The sequence below is a fragment of the Schistocerca americana genome, chromosome 2, assembly GCF_021461395.2.
Source record: "Schistocerca americana isolate TAMUIC-IGC-003095 chromosome 2, iqSchAmer2.1, whole genome shotgun sequence".
Lineage (NCBI taxonomy): Eukaryota > Metazoa > Arthropoda > Insecta > Orthoptera > Acrididae > Schistocerca > Schistocerca americana.
The window spans coordinates 1,052,703,967-1,052,727,297 of record NC_060120.1 but is presented as its reverse complement, the minus strand read 5'-3'; the positions used below and the strand labels follow the sequence as shown (position 1 = coordinate 1,052,727,297).

The window sequence follows — 23,331 nt, the reverse complement described above, 5'->3', positions numbered from 1 at the left end:
AATACTTTCCATTCCATGGGAGGAATCATGGCAGTTGCTCCCTTCATAGCTATGGCAGTCACTCCCTTCACAGCTATGGAGTCTGACAAGAACAGTGGTTCGGAAAGAAGATGGTCAACTCCTGAATTTTTATCTACAGTTGGTGTACTTTAGCTGATCACCTGTAAAAAAGCGAAAGATGATGGGTTAAATAGTATTAATATAAAGGAACTCAATTTCAACAACCCTGAGTGCTTGAAGGTATAGCTCTCTGGATATGAGATTCTGTGGCTTTATGAAAAGTGGAAGAAATTCTCACCAACAGTTGGTTCATTCAAAAATAATGTGCCTCCCATTCTTAAATTATCCTCCAGCTTTGTATGACACGCTATATACATCTCTTCTAACAGCACTGAAAAATACGCATAAAACATGGTCAAAAGTGGTGTTTTGTCACTTTTGATCAGCTACTTTATTTGAAGGCAATGGATAATGTAAGAAGTGTGACAGTGATTCAGAACATGTCACTGTATGATTAGGTGGGTTTCACCTTCTACTGTCCTCCTCGGGTTGCATCGGTATAATAATGGTAGGAAGTGGCTTGAGACACTGTCTGCAATATTTGCTGAAAAGAGTTTGGATAAAGTTTTGAGTGGGCATGAGTATGCTCAAGCAGTAAGAGGAATTATTGCTTCGCCATAACAGACCATCAGTATTTACATGCCATGAAAATGAAGATTACATATATGTGATAAACAAGTTTGAAAATGTGATTTGCAGCAATGAAACATGAGGAAAAACAGCTAATTATGTGTGCATACTATAGCATGGTTATGCATACAAAACAGTTCACTGAAGCAGAGTGTAGTGGAAACCTGACTTTGATAAAATTTTCTTAATGGTTTTTAAATGCATACTTCCAAGTGCTTGTCATTTCCTGTATGGTAAAAGTGCTCACCATTTCTTAAAGAGATTACCACATTGGGAGACTGAATGGATGCTTCTGAACTCAACAAATTTATGGCTGAACACTACGCCACCATTCGGTGGTATATGGTCTGATACGACAACAAAGCAAACTTTAATGAAAGTGAAAAGTGTTTTAACTCACGGACATGGGTTTTCCAGACTCTGTGCTCACAAAGTACACTTCGGGAATGGAATCCTTACAGAATATTTGTCAAAAATTGAAGAGTTCTGTGATATATCATCACAAACAAGTGAGCAATATGTGGATTTAAGAGCTTCACACAGAGATCAAAATGCGGCAGAGAGTGACAAACTGAAAGACTGACTGTTAAAACATCATATTTTCCAAATTGTAATATGCTTTTGTTGGTAAGTAGTGGAATAATTGGTGATGAATTGGTAAATTGTCGTGAGGCATTAGTAGAAAGAATTAAGGGATCACTAGAATTAAAGGAGAGAACTTTAAAAGCATCTCATTTCAATGCAACCTCAGGCTTACAGCACTTTCATCCTGCACTACGGCTCTCAAGATAGGGAAGAAGAGGATTCCTACGATTAAAATTGTTTCAAAGACTGTTTGTCATAAAGCAATCTTACAAAGACTTGAAGTTCTGTATCTCATCTGAACTTTGCCATACCTCATGTTGTCATTCACGGAAGGTGGTCTCAATAAGCGTACAAAATCGTCTCTCTATGATGCATTCACACATCTCCAACAGATGAAGTACCCAAAATAAAAAGCTTTGTGATGGATGGTGGTCACCTGATCAACGAGGTTGTTTGGTACATCAAAGGAAAGTTTGGGGTTATCTGTATGAAATATGAAACCTATTTGAGAAAGCACTATAGATCCGAAATCCCAGTTATATTCAATGGCTATCCAAGTGGTGCTTCACAAAGGAGAACGAAGTCTTCTGAAAGATCTCATCATTTAAAGACATCATGTTCTTCATCAGGTATCATTTTTGATGAAGATACAAATGCTGTAGTCCTACAGGAGCAGATTCTTACAAATGAAAACAACAAGAAACCACTCAATTTTGATGCTAATGTGGAAATCTGAGGATGTAGGTATTCACGTGCTACAGGCAGAGGAAGATTCATTAATTGCGGAAACAGCTATTCCCCAATTTGGTGAGTCTGACAGTGTGGCACTTGTGAATGATGACACTGAAGTTCTTGTTCTTCTAATGGGTCAAGGAAACAACTACAACAACTTGTACCTCCACAAACTGGGAAGAGGGGAATCAGCAAGGTGCTGATTTGTTGAACCCTCAGGTTCTCAAGACGTAGTTGCATGGGCAGGCAAACAGGTAATGTAAGCACTGTAATGGAATTCCAACTGTGTGACTTTGGCTGAACTCAGGTACAAGCTTTTTGTAAAGTCTGCCCCAAGAAAATCTTTCAAACCTGGAAAGCTACCACAAACAACAGGTGCAGCAGGGCGGTGCTCACTGCGATACTACCATAAACTGCAATGTTGGCTGGGGAAGAAAACTGATCCATGACAGTAGGGCTGAAAGAGAAACTTATCAGGCTTGTTTCCCATGATTATGACAAAAGATGCAGCATCACACATACTACTGATGATGGTTTTCTATGTGTGCAAAACAGGATGCACAGCTATACGTGGATGTCATAAATCTGGACTGAACTGTTCCTCAATGTACAAACACTTTTGGGGCTTATCTCACAGGAATGCCCCAGAAATTGCTCAACAAGGATGAGGAAGAGAACGAAGATATGTTGGTGAAGATGGTGCACTGGATTGTGAAGACTGGACACTGTACCAGGATGTGCCACAGTCTCCCAAACAACCTAGATGAAACTGAAATGTGATAAAATGTGAATCTCTGGCATTTAAATGATGAGAGATTCAGCACCACACACACATGCAAAACAGGATGCACAGAAATATGCGGATGTTGCAAATATTGACTGAACTGTTCCTCAGCATGCATAATGTTGTCACGCCCTTTTATTTGTTCATTTGTAAGAAATTTTATATTACCCACATATAAATACATACTGAACATTACTAGTACTTGGTTTCCATTTTAGCAATCCACTCTTGCAAATTAAGGCATGGATGAAAATAAATAAAAATACACATGAATGAAGACACATGTGCTCATTAGAGAGCCATCTTCTCACAGGAAATTTCAATTCATTGAATAACGTTGATTCATAAAAAAAAAAAAAGAAAATGACAAAATGGAATTACTTTGGCTTTCAAATGTATGAATGCTTAATAGTGCCTAAAACAGAAAAACTAGATGCTTTTGTACCATGAACCTTTGTTATCTACAACTTTGATAACTTGACATTTTTCATGTGGAGTAACCATTTTTGAGTTACAGGTATTGGATTTAACTTTTTAGCCCAGTTGGTAAAAATGAACAAATTTTGGTGATTGATTCTGACCAAACAACTGCACTGGTTTTGACATAAACATAGGTCATTCAGTGCAAAATTTAATGATCTTTCATTATGGTAATGGTAACATTACTTGGTTTCCAAGTAACAGAAAAAAATGTGAAAACATGCCAAAATTTAGAATGTCCACACTTGGAAATGATTGTGATAACAGCTGCGTGTAAAAAGTCGCATCAAGACATCACCTGGTTTACATTCAAGTGTCAAAGTCTCCCTTAACTTTTTTATTAATTTCTACGCATCAATAACATGAGCATTTGTGTGTTGCTGTCAGTTATCAAAATTTCCATTGTGTTCAGTGACTGTACAATCAAAACCAAGCGTGTGATGTTCATCAGTCAGAACTAGGTTTTGAAAGTGCACTGAAAAATATTGTCACTGTCAAAAGTTTCATAGTTTACTGTTACTGTTACTCTGTGATTTACATTCTATATGAAATCTTGTAGACAAGATGGTCATTATGTTGTCATGAGTGGGAATCAGTGTGAAAATGAGTCATGTTAACTAAGTGTTGTTTTGTGCCCATTATTTGAAAACTCATTATAAAACCAGATTACAGCAAGATGACATGCATACAATTAGCTATTGAGAGCTCAACAATTAGTCACAGGTAATGCAACTTCCAACACATCAATATGCTTTGAGCATATATGACTCTCAGCAGTTCCTTCCTAGACAGATTGCACTTAACACTGTCACTCACAGAAAGTGTACAGCTTTCAATAGCTCAATTTCACTGAACTGATGAGTCAGCCACATAAATTCTTGCACAGCTTCTCTAGTAGCTACAAACTTAGCTTTAGCTGTTGATATGGTCACACATGCTTGATGGCTGCTAGGCCACCTTGCTGCTCCACCACTTTACTTCAAGAGAAGGCTACTTATGGAACAGCAAGTGGTTGCTTCACAGGCATCATCAGTATCACTAAATGCTTCCAACACTTCTAACAGTTCAGAAATTCTGTATCTAGTCTAGGTGACACTGAACCTTTGATGTATTTTAAAATACTGTCCTTTTGGTTTCCCCAGAAACTGTGACAAAAATCTAGATATCTGGATATGTCATTTTCAAATACATCAAATATCCCTCAACTTTCGCTTTTTGGTTAGGATAATGGTTCAAATGGCTCTGAGCTCTATGGGACTTAACTTCTGAGGTCATAAGTCCCCTAGAACTTAGAACTACTTAAACCTAACTAACCTAAGGACATCACACACATTCGATTCGAACCTGCAACCATAGCGGTTGCGTGGTTCCAGACTATAGCACCTAGAACCGCTTGGCCAATCCGGATGGCTTTTGGTTAGGAGTTTGAGTCTTTATATCTGTGAACTTTTTCGCCTACACATATTTCTCAGTCAGAGAGGAGATAGTATTTGCCTCTGCTGTATTAAATTAATGGAATATACTTTCTGCATAAACCTTTTGACTGACAAAAACTGAACCATCATCATCACGTCTGATCGAGATATTCAAGAAATGCCCAACAGGCTCAGTTGTAATCTTTATTTCATTCTGCAGCGTACTCAGACATTCACTGATAATACTCTTCTTGGATCCAACAAAAGTTCATTACAAATGTATAAAACAATTATAAACTTATCATCATTAGAAACGTAGTATACAGACACGGATCTGCACTACTTTCAGTTCATTCAAAACTGTAAGCTCACTTTTGAACAGACCTTTCCAACATCTTGGAGACTGTTTTAACCCTCTAAGATACAAAGGTATTTATTTATTTGTTTTCAAATTAGCTTCCAAAAAATGATATTTTTTCATTGATGAAAAAAATCCTATAATGAATGACATTACATACAGAAATATAAAAATAGCTTGTAAATCTCAAAATAATGAATTACAAAATTTTGAAGATCACCAATAATAAGATCCTGAGTATACCCACGCACTGGACTTTGACTAAAATGAGCCAAAACTTTAATTCATTTTTCAGTTTCTGTAGTTATGAAGTCTAACCGTGTATTTCACCTACTTGGAGGAGCTGGATGGAGCACAGTGGATGTATTTATCTCGTACCATTGGCAAGCAGTCTCTAATGAAGTAACATCACATTCTTCCTCCGTTCTCAGTTGCTAAACTGAATATCAAACTCTGGATCACTATAGCCATCCTTTTTGAAAGCATTGTCTAAACAGCAATGCAAGACAGAGGCTGAAAGTGCCTGGTTTGTAGCTGAACATCCAAAGTTGCACAGAATAAAGACAATATCTCATGGCAACCACCTCAAACAAAACACGAGAGCCAGGCTCCAAACCCAGAACCAGATGTTCTCTAGCAACCACACACTTAACTATCAATTTTGAAATACTTATAACATCTGTTCTTAAGTTGCCAAAGTATACTCACGATTTTAAGTCACTGTCAAAATAATAAAAACAAGGTAACTCAGGATTTTATGTTAAGGGGTTAAATGATAATACGCCAAGAGAGTTTGCATACCCTGGTCATGCCATCATGAAACCATTTATGCTGTTCCATTTATACTTCTTCCTTTAGCAGACCACATCAGACCGTTCTAACTATAAACCTTAATCAGCAGCAATACTTAACACTGTTGTAAATTTCCCCATTAACATCTTGCTTGACATAAAATAATCCAATAATTAACCTGCTGGTAATTCCTTGCAACCTGCTGTTAATTCTGTCAAAGCCCATACAGAATTTTTCTACAATGACGCAATTTCTTCTTTCATTACTGATTTCCAACTGCTCCGGCCAGCTGACCTGATTGCTTCAGGACAGTTCCTTAATTTATTTATGGCTGCTAACAAATATTACCTCCCCCCATGAACCATGGACCTTGCCGTTGGTGGGGAGGCTTTCGTGCCTCAGCGATACAGATAGCTGTACCGTAGGTACAACCACAACGGAGGGGTATCTGTTGAGAGGCCAGACAAACGTGTGGTTCCTGAAGAGGGGCAGCAGCCTTTTCAGTAGTTGCAAGGGCAATAGTCTGGATGATTGACTGATCTGGCCTTGTAACAATAACCAAAATGGCCTTGCTGTGCTGGTACTGCGAACGGCTGAAAGCAAGGGGAAACTACGGCCGTAATTTTTCCCGAGGGCATGCAGCTTTTACTGTATGATTAAATGATGATGGCGTCCTCTTGGGTAAAATATTCCGGAGGTAAAATAGTCCCCCATTCGGATCTCCGGGCGGGGACTACTCAAGAGGATGTCGTTATCAGGAGAAAGAAAACTGGCGTTCTACGGATCAGAGCGTTGAATGTCAGATCCCTTAATCGGGCAGGTAGGTTAGAAAATTTAAAAAGGGAAATGGATAGGTTAAAGTTAGATATAGTGGGAATTAGTGAAGTTTGGTGGCAGGATGAACAAGACTTCTGGTCAGGTGACTACAGGGTTATAAACACAAAGTCAAATAGGGGTAATGCAGGAGTAGGTTTAATAATGAATAGGAAAATAGGAATGCGGGTAAGCTACTACAAACAGCATAGTGAACACATTATTGTGGCCAAGATAGACACGAAGCCCATGTCTACTACAGTAGTACAAGTTTATATGCCAACTAGCTCTGCAGATGACGAAGAAATTGAAGAAATGTATGATGAAATAAAAGAAATTATTCAGATAGTGAAGGGAGACGAAAATTTAATAGTCTTAGGTGACTGGAATTCGAGTGTAGGAAAAGGTAGAGAAGGAAACGTAGTAGGTGAATATGGATTGGGGCTAAGAAATGAAAGAGGAAGCCACCTGGTAGAATTTTGCACAGAGCACAACTTAATCATAGCTAACACTTGGTTTAAGAATCATGATAGAAGGTTGTATACATGGAAGAACCCTGGAGATACTAAAAGGTATCAGATAGACTATATAATGGTAAGACAGAGATTTAGGAACCAGGTTTTAAATTGTAAGACATTTCCAGGGGCAGATGTGGACTCTGACCACAATCTATTGGTTATGACCTGTATATTAAAACTGAAGAAACTGCAAAAAGGTGGGAATTTAAGGAGATGGGACCTGGATAAACTGAAAGAACCAGAGGTTGTACAGAGTTTCAGGGAGAGCATAAGGGAACAATTGACAGGAATGGGGGAAAGAAATACAGTAGAAGAAGAATGGGTAGCTTTGAGGGATGAAGTAGTGAAGGCAGCAGAGGATCAAGTAAGTAAAAAGACGAGGGCTAGTAGAAATCCTTGGGTAACAGAAGAAATATTGAATTTAATTGATGAAAGGAGAAAATATAAAAATGCAGTAAATGAAGCAGGCAAAAAGGAGTACAAACGTCTCAAAAATGAGGTCGACAGGAAGTGCAAAACGGCTAAGCAGCGATGGCTAGAGGACAAATGTAAGGATGTAGAGGTTTATCTCACTAGGGATAAGATAGATACTGCCTACAGGAAAATTCAAGAGACCTTTGGAGATAAGAGAACCACTTGTATGAACATCAAGAGCTCACATGGAAACCCAGTTCTAAGCAAAGAAGGGAAAGCAGAAAGGTGGAAGGAGTATATAAAGGGTCTATACAAGGGCGATGCACTTGAGGACAATATTATGGAAATGGAAGAGGATGTAGATGAAGATGAAATGGGAGATGCGATACTGCGTGAAGAGTTTGACAGAGCACTGAAAGACCCGAGTCGAAACAAGGCCCCCGGAGTAGACAACATTCCATTGGAACTACTGACGGCCTTGGGAGAGCCAGTCCTGACAAAACTCTACCATTTGGTGAGCGAGATGTATGAGACAGGCGAAATACCCTCAGACTTCAAGAAGAATATAATAATTCCAATCCCAAAGAAAGCAGGTGTTGACAGATGTGAAAATTACCTAACAATCAGTTTAATAAATCACAACTGCAAAATACTAACTCGAATTCTTTACAGACGAATGGAAAAACTAGTAGAAGCTGACCTTGGGGAAGATCAGTTTGGATTCCGTAGAAATACTGGAACACGTGAGGCAATACTGACCTTACGACTTATCTTAGAAGAAAGATTAAGGAAAGGCAAACCTAGCATTTGTAGACTTAGAGAAAGCTTTTGACAATGTTGACTGGAAAACTCTCTTTCAAATTCTAAAGGTGGCAGGGGTAAAATACAGGGAGCGAAAGGCTATTTACAATTTGTACAGAAACCAGATGGCAGTTATAAGAGTTGAGGGATATGAAAGGGAAGCAGTGGTTGGGAAGGGAGTAAGACAGGGTTGTAGCCTCTCCCCGATGTTTTTCAATCTGTATATTGAGCAAGCAGTAAAGGAAACAAAAGAAAAATTCGGAGTAGGTATTAAAATCCATGGAGAAGAAATAGAAATGTTGAGGTTCGCCGATGACATTGTAATTCTGTCAGAGACAGCAAAGGACTTGGAAGAGCAGTTGAACGGAATGGATGGTGTCTTGAAGGGAGGATATAAGATGAACATCACAAAAGCAAAACGAGGATAATGGAATGTAGTCGAATTAAGTCGGGTGATGTTGAGGGTATTAGATTAGGAAATGAGACACTTAAAGTAGTAAAGGAGTTTTGCTATTTGGGCAGCAAAATAACTGATGATGGTCGAAGTAGAGAGGATATCAAATGTAGACTGGCAATGGCAAGGAAAGCGTTTCTGAAGAAGAGAAATTTGTTAACATCGAGTATAGATTTAAGTGTCAGGAAGTCATTTCTGAAAGTATTTGTATGGAGTGTAGCCATGTATGGAAGCGAAACATGGACGGCAAATAGTTTGGACAAGAAGAGAATAGAAGCTTTCGAAATGTGGTGCTACAGAATAATGCTGAAGATTAGATGGGTAGATCACATAACTAATGAGGAAGTATTGAATAGCATTGGGGAGAAGAGAAGTTTGTGGCACAACTTGACCAGAAGAAGGGACATGTTCTGAGACATCAAGGGATCACCAATTTAGTATTGGAGGGCAGCGTGGAGGGTAAAAATTGTAGGGGGAGACCAAGAGATGAATACACTAAGCAGATTCAGAAGGATGTAGGTTGCAGTAGGTACTGGGAGATGAAGAAGCTTGCACAGGATAGAGTAGCATGGAGAGCTGCATCAAACCAGTCTCAGGACTGAAGACCACAACAACAAAACAACAACAACAACAACAACAACAAATATTAAATCAAATGCTTGGGTTCCCACATTTGCTCCCTGTTTCAGAGTTGAATCTCTCTTCTACACCCTTCTGGTTCAGATACATATCCCACTGGGTATGTTGATGGTTCACTTTCATGTCTTAACCTGACCCTGCTGTAAACATCTGCCACATTTTTATAGGACGTTGACTTACTTTTCTCATGAGGAAATATTTTCAAGGCTTTTTCAGTACATTTTGATTCAAACACATCTCTCATCTGAATGATTCATCAATAAGTTTTCATGCAGAGGCAAAAACCAACATCTTTAGCATTGCCAAAAAGGGCTGTATTGTCTCTTTGCATCCCCATGTCTTATGGTACTCTTTTTCAAAAACTTGCATAAAATTTGATCTTAAAAATATGCAGTATATTCATATGAGCATTCTTCCATGTTAACAACTGGTATGGTGTCTTTCCATGAACACTATTAGGCCCAGTTTGATTATGAAAGTAAACAGCACTATTGAGTGTTTCTACCAATAAACACTTTGGCAGAATCTTTGACAAGAGCATTGGCCATCCTAGTTCTACTAATGTTGGTATGATGAGTACAGCCATTCTCTTGAAGTGTATAGGGATTTACAACACTCAACTTTGTACCACTCGATTTCAGTAATGAACATGGGGAAGTAATCCATGCAGATCTGCATGGTGCCATGGGAAAAAAAGTCTTTAATGAGGTTCAAGGTATTTCATCAGCATCACATATGATTAATTAACTTTTTGCAGGGTCTGTTTCTTGAGAGAAAAGTGTAACACTGCCAAAAAGATCCAAGACATGTTGCAAATTTTGGCAATGTAGTCAGCGTGCTTCAGTGCAATGGTGGTCATGAATTTGACAATGAAAAGGAAATTCAAACTCCATTAGTGAAGGAGGTTTCTGACATTAATGTACCAATAGAAAAAGAATTTTCTGAGTCACAGAGTGGTATAGCTAATGAAATTTCTACAGTTATTAATGAGTTAAAACAGGCTCAGGCTGTGTTCTCTGAAGCAACAAACAAACTTACAAATGAGGTAAGAAAAATATGAACGCCTCAACAGACATTATCCAAATTTGTCAGAACAACATAACAAATTCTCTCTTGAGCAAGGGAAGAAAAAAGATTAATGAATAGTTCATCTTACAAATGAACAGTTTGCCACAGAACTCACTACCTGGAAGTCTGGAAAAGATGAATAGCTGGCACAGTAGAGTATATGTCAGGCAGAGCCCGAAGGTAAGAAAGAAAAGGTCAAGCTCAAAAGCTGGGAAATGATGAAAATAAGTGAAAAGGCAGAAGGTAATCACAAAATTTAAACACAAAAGAGATTAACATATTGCAACAGAAAAGAAAAAAATAAGGGATCAAGCTGTAACAGAAGATTTTTTGTGACAGAAATAGCTCTGATGAAAATCTTTGGTATTTCTATGGATAAAATCAGTGAGTTTCATCATAAACTAGAAGTGGTGATGTATCAACTTATAAAACATACCACATTTTAAAATGATTGCCCACATTCAAATAATATAAGGCTATGAATACATTAAAACATTTCAAACAAAAAACAGACATATGTGGATACTTTTCAAAATTCTTGCAATGGAACTCATATTCGTTCAAACACTTGAATTCACAACCTTGGATTAGGTGGTAATACATTTTGTAAATGATTGGGGTGCACAGGTTTTTGCAATATATTTGACAAAGTAGAGGGGTTAGAAGTAAGAGCTGAGTTGTTTAGGGGGGGAGATCAAACAGCGAGGTCATCAGTCTCATCAGATTGCGGAAGGATGGGGAAGGAAGTCAGCCATGCCCTTTCAAAGGAACCATCCTGGCATTTGCCTTGAACAATTTAGGGAAATCACGGAAAACCTAAATCAGGATGGCCGGAGGTGGGATTGAACCGTCGTCTTCCCGAATGCGAGTCCAGTGTGCTAACCACTGCACCACCTTGCTCGGTAATAGGAGTAAGATCAATTGCGTCAGACTTGGTGATTATGTGATACTACTTGGAGGTAAAATGATATGTCTTCAAAAAATAGATCTAGACTTGGAGGAGGATTGCAAGAATACTGAATGAAAATCAACACAAAGAAAACTACGGTGATGACAGCAGTGGGCAATAAAAATATGAAAGTAAAAACTGAAGGTCAAATGTACTAGATGCACAGTACAGATATTTGTGGGGAATACTAACTGTTTACTGCACGAGTGAGAAAGAAATAAGATCAAGAACTGCAATGGCAAGACAGGCTTTCAAATAAAGAAACACTTATTATGTAGGAAAATGGGTTGGGATTAAGGAAAATCTTGGTTGAATGCTTTGTGTGGGGTGTTTTTCCGTACATCGGTGAATCTGGTCACTAAAGAACAGGGAAAGAGAAAAAATGGCAGCATTCAAGATGTGGGTTTGAAAGAGAATGGATTACATAAAATGGGTGAATAAAGTGAAGAAGAGTGAAGGAATGGAAAGCGTAAAGCAAATCACTTCAACCTACCAAGAAAATGAAGGAAAACTGGATGGGACATATACTTCGAGAAAAAAAGAATTCTAATAGCTGCTATCAAAAATACAGAGAAAGGACAGGAGAAAACAGGAAGGAGAAAAATAAAACGGCTGATTGAAGTGAAAAGAGGAAGATACCAGTTTATGAAGCAACTGGCCTGGAAAAGGATGAAATGAAGATAGCAATGGCATCAGGAACTTGTCAACAGGTATATGACAATGATGATGATGATGATGATGATGATGAGTCAGGAATCTAGCTGAACACTTGACTTTATGCTAGATGAGAAAAATGGAGATAACTTGAGAAAAGTATTTAATTGGCAGGAGATAATAATAAAATAATCGAATAACAGTATAATGTTTAATTCACACACTTTCAATAAAGGTAATTGCAAAATTGTGACCAGGTTATTGCCCTGCTACTATGTGACAAATACAAAGTGAAAAAAATTAGTGGTTTTGTCATTGCTAAATGCAGCACAATTTGTTAGCTTTCCAACAGAAGATAAAACAAACAGTGCTTACTTCACAACATTCTCAGTGAGTTAGTATATATTGTAAGGACATTAAATATAATCTTACCCCAGGGAATACATACACGACCATACACCAGCAACCATGCTGTATGTACTCAGCTCATCACTGCAGCCTCCTTCTCTGTAAATAAAAGGAAATATCACAGCACACTTAGTAGTAAAAACATAATTTAACACCTTCAAAGTATCTGCCCACAAACAATCCTTCTTGGTCGAAGTTATGAGACTAGAAAATTACCTTTAAGCTATGGAATGGAACTGATCAGCTTTGTAGCAAGATAGTTTCACATTCCATGGATCACTTTGCAGGACAAATTGTAATGATGTGGAACAAGTCATTTTACATTTACCTCACAGATTAAACTGTAAATATGACTACATGCTGAACATTTATAACAGCCCCAGATCTTGTATGAATGAGTCATTTCCAAGCAATGTCTCAACAATTTTCAAGCTCAGCATCTTCAGCTGAAAATGATCATCAGGTATATTGTAAGTCTTCAGGCTTTCCTGTTAATGTGCTAGCATTCTTGGGTTGTCAGCTGTGCTGCCACGTACTGTAGTATCGCTGGCATGATATTTCATTGAAGTGACTCACAGCCTTCATCAGGTGATACCTGAGACTGACCACTGGATGTAGCATGTCCCTAATTTGTACATGTCCATCTACAGCCTGTTCCTTTAGGCACGACCTCCAGATGACTGTATCACCTGACATTTGAATACTGTCTGCACCTGCAGGCACTGCCCTCAAGTGTTCTGGCTGCAGTCCAAGCTAATTCACATTCACTGAGTTTTTAATAAAACTAGTGGTGAATCCCAAGGTTTGCTCAGCTGACAGCCCATGTCCAGATTGGTCGGTTCTCCGTTAGTTGAATTTTGATCAACTTCCTCACTACACTGTCCCTATACCTGGGTGTTTGGGACAGGATTCTTGTCCCTACAGATCTCATGGAATGATCAAGTTACAAATGGTTTTTAGCAAAGACTAATGAAGTTTCTTGTTGCAGATGCATGTGGCACTGGTGTTCTGGGCATCTGATGTCTTGTAGTGGCTCCAAAATATGACATCCCACATTGATACCTTCTATATTGGCAAGACATACTATAACTTCCTGTCTTTCATATGCCAAGGTCATCTCTAACATTCTCCAGTAGTATTTCTGGATACTTCCCACTAACACCAACCTGTCATAACTCCGAAGATGGGAACTTGCCCTTCAGTATATCCTCTCTTCTCGTTATCCACCAGGCCTCAATCTCCGCTAATTTCTAATTTCAATTTGCCGCCGCTCATACCTCACCTGTCTTTCAACAACATCTTTGCCTCTTTACTTCCGCCTCGACTGACATCTCTGCCCAAACTCTTTGCCTTTACAAATGTCTGCTTGTATCTGTATATGTGCGGATGGATATGTGTGTGTGTGTGTGTGTGTGAGCGCGAGTGTATACCTGTGTGTGCGTATGCGTGTGCGCGCGTGTGTGTGTGAACGTGCATGCATGCATGCGTGTGTGTGTGCATATGTCTATTATTGAAGAAAGCCTTAATGCCTCAAAGCAATAATTGTAAGAGTCTTTTTGTTGTGCCTATCTGTGACTCAGCATCTCCGCTATATGGTGAGTAGCAACTTCCCTTCGCATAATATTGTTACATTCCATCCTGTATTTTCCACTGTTTGAAAGAACTATCAAAGGTACTTAAAACTCATCAGTTCAACTACAAGAAAGTATGTAATTATAAAACAACATGTGTTTTGTTTTAGTTCTATAAAACATCAATGGTCTGTAATGAAATGTATTTTAGTTTGGTTTGGTTTCTAGCTCTAAAAACAGTTCATTGCAGAAGATACTGAGATGTGATTTCACTTATGGTATTTCAATTATACCAAGATAAGTGTAAGCAACCAACATTTCCTGATGTAACCAAAAATTGAAGATAAAATACCACAAGTAAAACCACTTCTTCTGTAAGAAACGTTTTTAGAACAAGAAAGCTAGCCAGATTGTAAATATGTTTAATTACAGCCACTATTTATGTGTTATATTGATAAAACAAAAGACACTTGTGATATGAATACATACATATTTGTAGGAGCAAAGAAGAATTTTAAATACCTTTAATAAAAAAGTTGTTCCTCCATGGTCCCACAATACCTCAGTGATGAAGTAATTAATGAAACATTAGTCTCAATCTAATCAAGGGCATTGTTTCTGTGCCCTGGACTGACTATGAGGGATGCTTGCAGCATACTTCACATATAACTACACTGGTATCCAAAATTAAAGCAACAATTGGAAATTTTAAAAGGCTGCATTTATTTTGCAAGAAAGCAGTATAAACATGTGACAGTAAAGTAGAAACAATGTAAAGAATGCAAAATGTAAATAACTACTATATGCATAATAGTAGACAAAAATTTTCTTCATTTTTTTCCAACTTAACGGATTTGCACACACATTCCAACAACTGGTTAATGTGCTCAGTATGGGATGTGAACACCTCTGGCAGCAATACAGGCTCAATAACAATGGGGTATGCTGTGAATGATATCATCAATCACATGTTGAGGCAATAATGCCCATTTTTCCAGCAGAGCTGGTTGCAAGTCTTGGAGCATGGTTGGTGGATGCTGACGTGATGCAGCTGTCTCCCTAGTGCATCCCAGACATGCTCTATAGGATTTGCATCAGGAGAATAAGCAGATCATGCCATGCATGCAACATTTTCCATTTCCAAGAAAACATCAACCATCCATCCTCTATGAGGTTGAGCATTGTCAGCCATCTATACAAAGTCTGGGTCCACACCACCTCGCAAGAACCACACATGAGGTCCCAAGACCTCGTCACGATATCTAAAAGTAGTTAAACCTTGCCAATTCACCCATACAATTTCATGAAGGGCTATTCGAGTGATCCACATAATCTGTGCCCACACCATTAAGGATTCTCCTCGATATTGGTCTCTCTCCACAATGCGTGGGTCCTGAAATGATGTGGCCCATTCCTTTCAGATGAGAATGATTGGAGAATCTCTCTCCTGACCATATAGAGACTCATCTGTGAAAAGAAGTTTAGCCCACTGTTGGATGTCGAGGTGGTATGCTGATGACTCCCTCTAGACATTACCTGCTGTGAAGACGCATCAGAGGTGTGCATACAGCAGGTCTCCGACAATAAAAATCACTCTGACAAAGCCTTCTGTCACTGTTTGTCTTAATACAACTTGTCCAGTGGACACTGTGAGGTCAAATGCCAGTTGCTGTGCAGTACTAAGGTGGTAGCATCATGCCCTTACAGCCAAATAACACTCTTCTCTTTCTGATATCACGCATGGTCTTTGGGATACTGTTTTGTTCTTTATAAACTGTCACCACATTTGAGAAACAACAGAATGATTCACATGCTTCACAGGAAATCCATGGAGTTACAGATATGGTGTGTACATCTCCCAACATAAGGGCTAAGCAGTTGTTTGAGGTGCTTGGCCAACAATTGGGCCACATCAATTTGCAACTGTCCTGCTTCCATTCTTCTTATGGCCCTCCACCAAAGAGTCTGGTGGGCATCTTCTTTGTGACATACTGCCCTGTCTGTGAGTGTATACACAGACCCAGTACACACTACCCCATTTGAGAGGTGCTCTGATGACATCATTGGCATGCTTGTCCATTGGCTGAAATGCCACAATCAGTGTAGAATATGAGTGAATGGACATCTCTTGATAGTTTGTATGATTATACCATGGATTAGACACAAGAAGAGGAAATAGCAATTTGTTGCTTTAATTTTGGACACCAGTGTGTTATACAAATTTGGAGAACAAAACTAATTTTATAAGGATATATGATAAAAGTGCAGATAAAAGAAAAATTTAAAACTGCATTTTTCCTAGTGAATGCAATAATGCATAAAAAGAGTTCTGATACTTCTTACACTTGCACCAAATGGTCAGGGGTGCAGGGATGTGCTACACATCAGAGTCTGTGAACCAGGTAGCTGACTGTGTGTGTGGGTTGCATGCAAGGGCTTTTTATAATAGCTAACTCTCCATCCAATCCAAATAATGATAGCTGTAAAAGAACATAAAGAAACGCCCCCAACAAATGAGACTGTTGTCATCCTACAAATAAATTGGCAATGTGTTTGCAAGAAAGTCCCAGAGTTTGGGAGTACTGTTAAAAAACAGTGGAGCTCACAAATACTAGGTACAAGGAGCTAGTCATACGACAAAAGCATAGGCTAATGAGAAAAAGATGTGCAATCTATTTGTCACAGAAGAGAAGAAACTAAAATGTTCAGAACTGAAGTGGGCTGGAACTTGTCATTGGCTCCTTCTGTTGACCACCAGGCTCATCCCCAGATGTAAGCAAAACCTGTAGAGAAATATCCTCTCACTAACCATACCATCATCATCAAAAGAGTCAACAATCAGTTTTGTAAGTGGCTGACACTGACAAGACAATCTCTGACATAATACTAAATGCCTTCGCCGAAAACAGATTCTTTGAAAGTCAACTCATGATGGAAATAGGTTATATCTTATGGCAACCAATAGAACTGGCCTCTTTGAGGATGTCCACTTTGAAACTGGTATTGATGACCGTGATGCTACTAAAGTATAAAGGGCAACTAAAGCAAACAGAAAAGCTTGCATATTCAGTGAACAAGATGAAGAAGCTGTAGTGTCATTCCTCAAGAGGGAACTTTAAATTACAGTTCTGCAAACGAGCATGTAGATGAACTATGGCTCAGATTTAGAAGCACTGGACAGACATGTACCCTGTATAACAGTTCATGATATGAAGAACCTTCATAGTATACAATAATTGTAAAGAAATTTCTAATGAAATAGCAAGTCCTGCAATAGGTGCAAAATAAAGTACAATGCTAGTGATAAAGGGACATCTAACAAAACGCATTTGGATTTCACAAGGCAATGTGTGAAGCCTTCAATGATTAAAGTAGCAAAGTCCCCAAAAAAATTCTGATCGTATGTAAAGGCTGTCGCGTCAGCTATACATATGAGTACTAGATTTGGCTTCATCCCGTAACTTAATAATGATGTGGTGTTTAATGTCATACATGTGCAAATACAAGAAGAGAATACTGACAATAACTCTTAAAGTCTTCATTGATTATTGGAATTTTAGTTGTGACTGGCTGATCTGTAGCACAGGCCAAGGTATAGGTTATGGTGAAGAGTGACAGCTGGTTGAGAATTGGTGAAGCTACTGAATGCAGATGCAAAATCTCAGATGTTGTAAGATACTAACCTGTAGCATAGCCCAAAGTCTAGATTACAGTGAAAGGTGGTAGATTGGTTAAGTTGGCAGAGTGGTATCCGACACTTCAAATTATCCAGACACTCACAGGAACACAGGAATTCCAATTGACATTAGTGAAGAAAGAGCAGAAATGTTAACAAATGTCCCCTTCAGAAAGATGATCTGGGATTATTGCCATAGTTTAATACTTACATCACTGCAAAGATGAGTGTCATAGAAAAGATGATCTGGGATAAGTGCCATTCTGATACTTGCATCACTGCAAAGATGAGTGTCATAGATAATAGTGCTAATGGCTTTGTGAAATTGCTAAAACTAAACAAGCCCTTCCCCCCTTAAACATAAGATACTGTAGACTCTCAAACAAAAACCTGTGTCCAGTGGTTGATAGATGTAAGCAAAACCTGTAGAGAAATATCCTCTCACTAACCATACCATCATCATCAGAACATACCGTCGCCGTGCAAGACAGACAATATACAAAACAATTGAAGACGTGGAAATGACCACTTCCGCCGCCGACAAGAAGAAGAATACCATCAAGTCAGTCGCTGCACACTCTCTATTGGATGGACCTGCAGTCTTTTGTGGTTGCAGACTGAACTTCAGCATCGACATCAATGATTCGTTTACTCATGGTAACGGATGGTTAACAGTCGCTGTTGTACGTGGTGGTACAGGCGTACCCAATGTATCCGGACTGGAAAGCTTCGTTGATCGAGACATCATAGCCTATCGAACATATCATATCACTGAAAATGGTCCACATGGTTCACATAACTATTATCACTGACATGCATTCATTGTTGAATCTTAGAAGGTATCCTAATCTCAAACGTAATGTATTTCAAAAGGAATGCTAACTAGAACAGATACCAAAAGCATCAGTTATACAAATATCAATTATCATGAATTTACAGTCACAGAAATTCAGGAAAACCTGAAATGGCAGAATATTTGATGATAGATGGATTGATTACAGTGTGCACAGAGGCATTTAGGAAATTTTTTAACCTGTCTCCACGTGCATAATGGGTGGTAAAATGAGAAGCATTGTCTGCCACGCACTTCAGAATGGTCTGCAATAAAATGATGTAGACATGGCTGCAGAAATCGACACGGGATCACTGAATGGCATTTTGTACTGGAACAACCACCACTACATTGGATGAAAGCAAGAATGGTCACTACCCGCCTTCCACTTTGGGGCCCTCTGTATCCAGCTGCTGAGCACACTCTAAATGAAGCAGGAATCATGACACCTGACTGTCTGCTACATCAGATGGACCTTTCAGAGCTTCAAATGCTGATCTAGTTTCTCTGGAGATGGAAACTTGCTCTCCAACACATCCTTACAGCCTCCACTATGTTAATATTCCCTCCTCCCTTCCTCCAAAGAGTACAATTTGATTATTACCTTATTATATTTTTACCTTTGTATTTCCGTCTTTTTAGCCAAAATTACAACCAATTCTCCACACTTATTTTTTAACTGCATTATTCATTCCACTTTCTATCTTTTTTTCTCTCCAATACATCAGTACTTTGTACTTTGCTTCCTGAAGCTAAATACTATCAAATGATCAGAAGCAGAGATATGTGAACCAATCTTCAATCTGTCTAAGCGTTTGCTCTTTCTCCTGCATGTGTTTTTCCTTTCCTAAGTATAACATCACTAATAGTTCATAGTAAAAATATTTCTGTTACTGATAAATCAGATATATGTACAGTATTTAACAATCATTTTCTGAGCATTGCTGGTGAATTAAATAAAAATTTAGTTTCTACAGGGAATCCTATAACTCTCTTGGCAAATTCCTTTCTGAAGTTGATGTCTGAAATACTCTTCTGTGATACAGACAAGGGGGAGATGGAATCAATAATTACCTCACTGAAGACAAAGGACTCTCATGGATATGATGGAGTGCCTAGCAGAATATTAAAGTACTGTGCTGCACAAGTTAGCCCTGTATTAGCCATATTTGTAATTTTTCCTTTAGGAATGGTCAGTTTACTGAACAATTTAAGTACTCAGTAGTAAAGACACTTTATAAAAGGGGAGAAAGGGATAATGTATACAATTTTTCGCCTATTTATATGCCATCGGTGTTTGCTAAAGTTATTGAAAAGGCCATGTATGTAAGGATAATTGATCATTTTATATCACACAATTTGCTATCAAATGTACAGTTTGGCTTTAGAAGTTGTTTAACATCTGAAAATGCTATAGACTCTTTTCTCTGTGAGGTACTGGATGGGTTAACAAAAGGTTTTGAATGCTATGAATATTTTTTGATTTAACTAAGGTGTCTTGACTGTGTTGATCACAAAATATTGTACCAGAAGTTGGACCATTATGGAATACGGGGAGTAACTCACAATTGGTTCACCTCTTACTTTAGCAACAGACAGCAAAAGGTCATTGTTTGCAGTGTTGAGTATGTCTGTGATGTGGGGTCTGAGTGGGGTATGGTCAAATGAGGGGGTGCCTCAGGGATCAGTTTTGGGACAGCTCCTGTTCCTTATTTATATAAATGATATGCCCTCTAGTTTTATGAATAACTCTAAAATAATTCTGTTTGCTGATGACACTAGCTTGGTAGTGCAGTTCATGACATACGTTCATGGCTTGTAGAAAACAACTAACACTAAATCACAGTAAGACTCGGTTTTTGCAGTTTCTAACACACAATTCAACAAAACCTGGCGTTTTATTTTCACAGAAAGGGGATATGCTTAGTGAAACTGAACAGTTCAAATTTCTAGGTGTTCAGATAGATATTAAACTGTCATAGAAAGCTCATGTTCAGGATCTTGTTTAAAGACTTAATACTGCCTTTTTTACTATCTACACCTACATATCGACATATCTACATATATACTCTGCTAGCCAGCAAGCGGTGTGTGGCGGAGGACACAATTTGTGCCAAAGTCTTATTTCACCCCCACCCCTCTGTTCCACTCGCGGATCGCACGAGGGAAAAACGACTGTCTGAACGCCTCAGTACGAGCTCTTATTCCCCTTATCTTTGAATGGTGATCATTGCACAATTTGAAAGTTGGTGGTAATAATATATACTCTACATCCTTGGTGAAGATCGGATTTCGGAATTTAGCAAGCAGCCCCTTCTGTTTAGCGCGCCATCTATCTGCAAGTGTGTCCCACTTCAGACTTTCTATGAGATTTATAACACTCTCATGATGGCTAAATGTACTAGTCACGAATCTTGCTGCTCTTCTTTGGACCTTCTCAATCTCTTGAATCAGACCCAACTGCTAAGTGTCCCATACAAACAAACAATACTCCAAGACTGGACGAACTAACGTATTGTACGCTATTTCCTTTGTTGAAGGACTGCATCGCTTCAGGATCCTACCAATAAATCACAATTTAGAGTTCGCCTTACCTGTTACTTGTGTAATCTGATCATTCCATTTGAGATCATTTTGAATAGTCACACCCAGATACTTGATGGACGTTACCGCATCCAAAGGCTGGGCATTTATTTTGTACTCTTATATTAATGGGGATTTTTGCCTTTTTATATGCAGTAGGTTACACTTACGTTCACAACTTTCGTGTGATACTACTTTCCTGTAGACTACAGCATCATCGGCAAACAGTCTAAGGCCGCTGTCAGTACCATCAAGCAGATCATTTATGTAAATCGTAAAAAGCAGAGGACCTATTACACTGCTCTGGGGCACACCTGAAGTTACGCTTGTTTCTGTTGAAGTCACCTCGTTCAGGACGACATACTCCTCCCTGTCTGTTAGAAAACTTTCTACCCAACCGCATATGTCATCAGGTAGACCATAAGCGCACACTTTTTGTAGCAAGTGACAGTGTGGAACTGAGTCCAATGCCTTTCGGAAGTTGAGAAATATGGCATAAACCTGGGAGCTGGTATCTAGAGCCTGTTGTATATCATGTATAAAGAGGGCCAGCTGTGTCTCGCATGACCGCTGTTTCCTAAAACCGTGCTGGTTTCTGCAGATGAGCTTCTCAGGGTCTAGAAAGGTCATTATGTCTGAACACAAAATATGTTCCATGATTCTACAACAAATCGATGTCAGTGAAATTGGCCGGTAATTATGTGCATCCGATTTTCTACCCTTTTTATAGATTGCTATGACCTGGGCCTTCTTCCAGTCCCATGGAACTTTCCGCTGTTCCAATGATCTCTGATAGATGATGGATATCATGGTGCTATATTTGTAGCATAGTCAACATAAAATCTTACAGGTATACCATCTGTGCCAGACGCTTTCCTGGCATCTAAGGATCTTTGCCGTTTTACAAACCCAGATACACTAAACACTATGTCAGCCATCCTTCTGTTTGTTCGATATTTCAAAGGGGGGAATGGTGTTGCAGTCCTCTACCGTAAATGAGTTTTTGAAAGCTAGGTTTAGAATTTCATCCTTCTGTTTATCATCATCAGTTACATTACCCGTGCTGTCAGCAAGGGAAGGTATTGAATTACTTGAAGCGTTCATATGTTTTACGTATGACCAAAATTTTTTGCGGTTATTTTTAGAATCTGCAGATAAAATATTGCTTTCAAATTTGTTAAAAGATCTCTCATTGTCCTTCAGACAGCTGCTTTCATTTCGCAAAATTTTTGTTTGTCAGCGGGGCAAGGACTACATTTAAAACTACTGTGCAAAATACTCTGCTTTCTCAGCAACTTCCTAATATGTTTGTTGTACCAAGGTGGATCCTGTCCCTCCCCTATACTTTTGCTAGGCACATACTTCTCTAGCACATGGTGGACAATACCTTTAAATTCCGACCAAAGGTGCTCAATATCTTTGTGTCCCACGGTGAATGCTTGAAGCTGACTATGAAGATATTCATTAATGACACTTTTATTTGCTTTCCCAAACAAGAAAACTCTACACTGATTCTTTGGTTTTTTTTTGCAACTTCCACTGACATAGAAGCCACAATGACATTATGGTCACTAATACCTTCTAGATTAACTTCCTCAAAAAGATCAGCTCTGTTTGTCGCCAAGATATCTAATATGTTCCCATCTCAAGTTGGTTTTCTAATCAATTGCTCAAGGTTGTATGTTGAGAGTGCTCCTAGAATAACTTCACATGAATCTTTGATTCTGCCCCCTGTGATAAACGTGTAATTTTCCCAGTCAATGGATGGTAGATTAATGTCTCCACCTATAACTAATGGATAATTTGGATATTTACTTCCTATGTAGCAGCAGCAGCAGCAGCAGCAGCAGCAGCAGAACTCCATCTTCAGGCCACAAGTGGCCCATCGGGACCTTCCAGTGTACTCAAGACGTTCCCTGAAACGTTCTGCGACATCTGTTTCGGATGCTGGTGGTCTATAAAAACATCCTAATACAATGGTAAATCCTTGTCTGATTGACAGCTTTATCCAGAGTATTTCACAGTCTGACCCAGTATCGAACGGTATCTGAAGTATGTGATCGTTCGACACAAAGATTAGTCTACTTTGCTTATTTTCATTCAATTATGTTTTAT

General features: G+C 38.8%; 1 protein-coding gene across 1 annotated transcript in view; it reads right to left on the bottom strand.

Annotated features, from left to right (window-relative positions):
* LOC124594670 (MFS-type transporter SLC18B1-like) overlaps positions 1–23,331 on the bottom strand; it is a 321,099-nt gene that overhangs the window by 53,769 nt on the left and 243,999 nt on the right. The window contains exon 10 of the mRNA XM_047133038.1: positions 12,579–12,653. Within this exon, the coding sequence (XP_046988994.1) occupies positions 12,579–12,653 (75 nt within the window). The remainder of the gene's footprint in view (positions 1–12,578; positions 12,654–23,331) is intronic.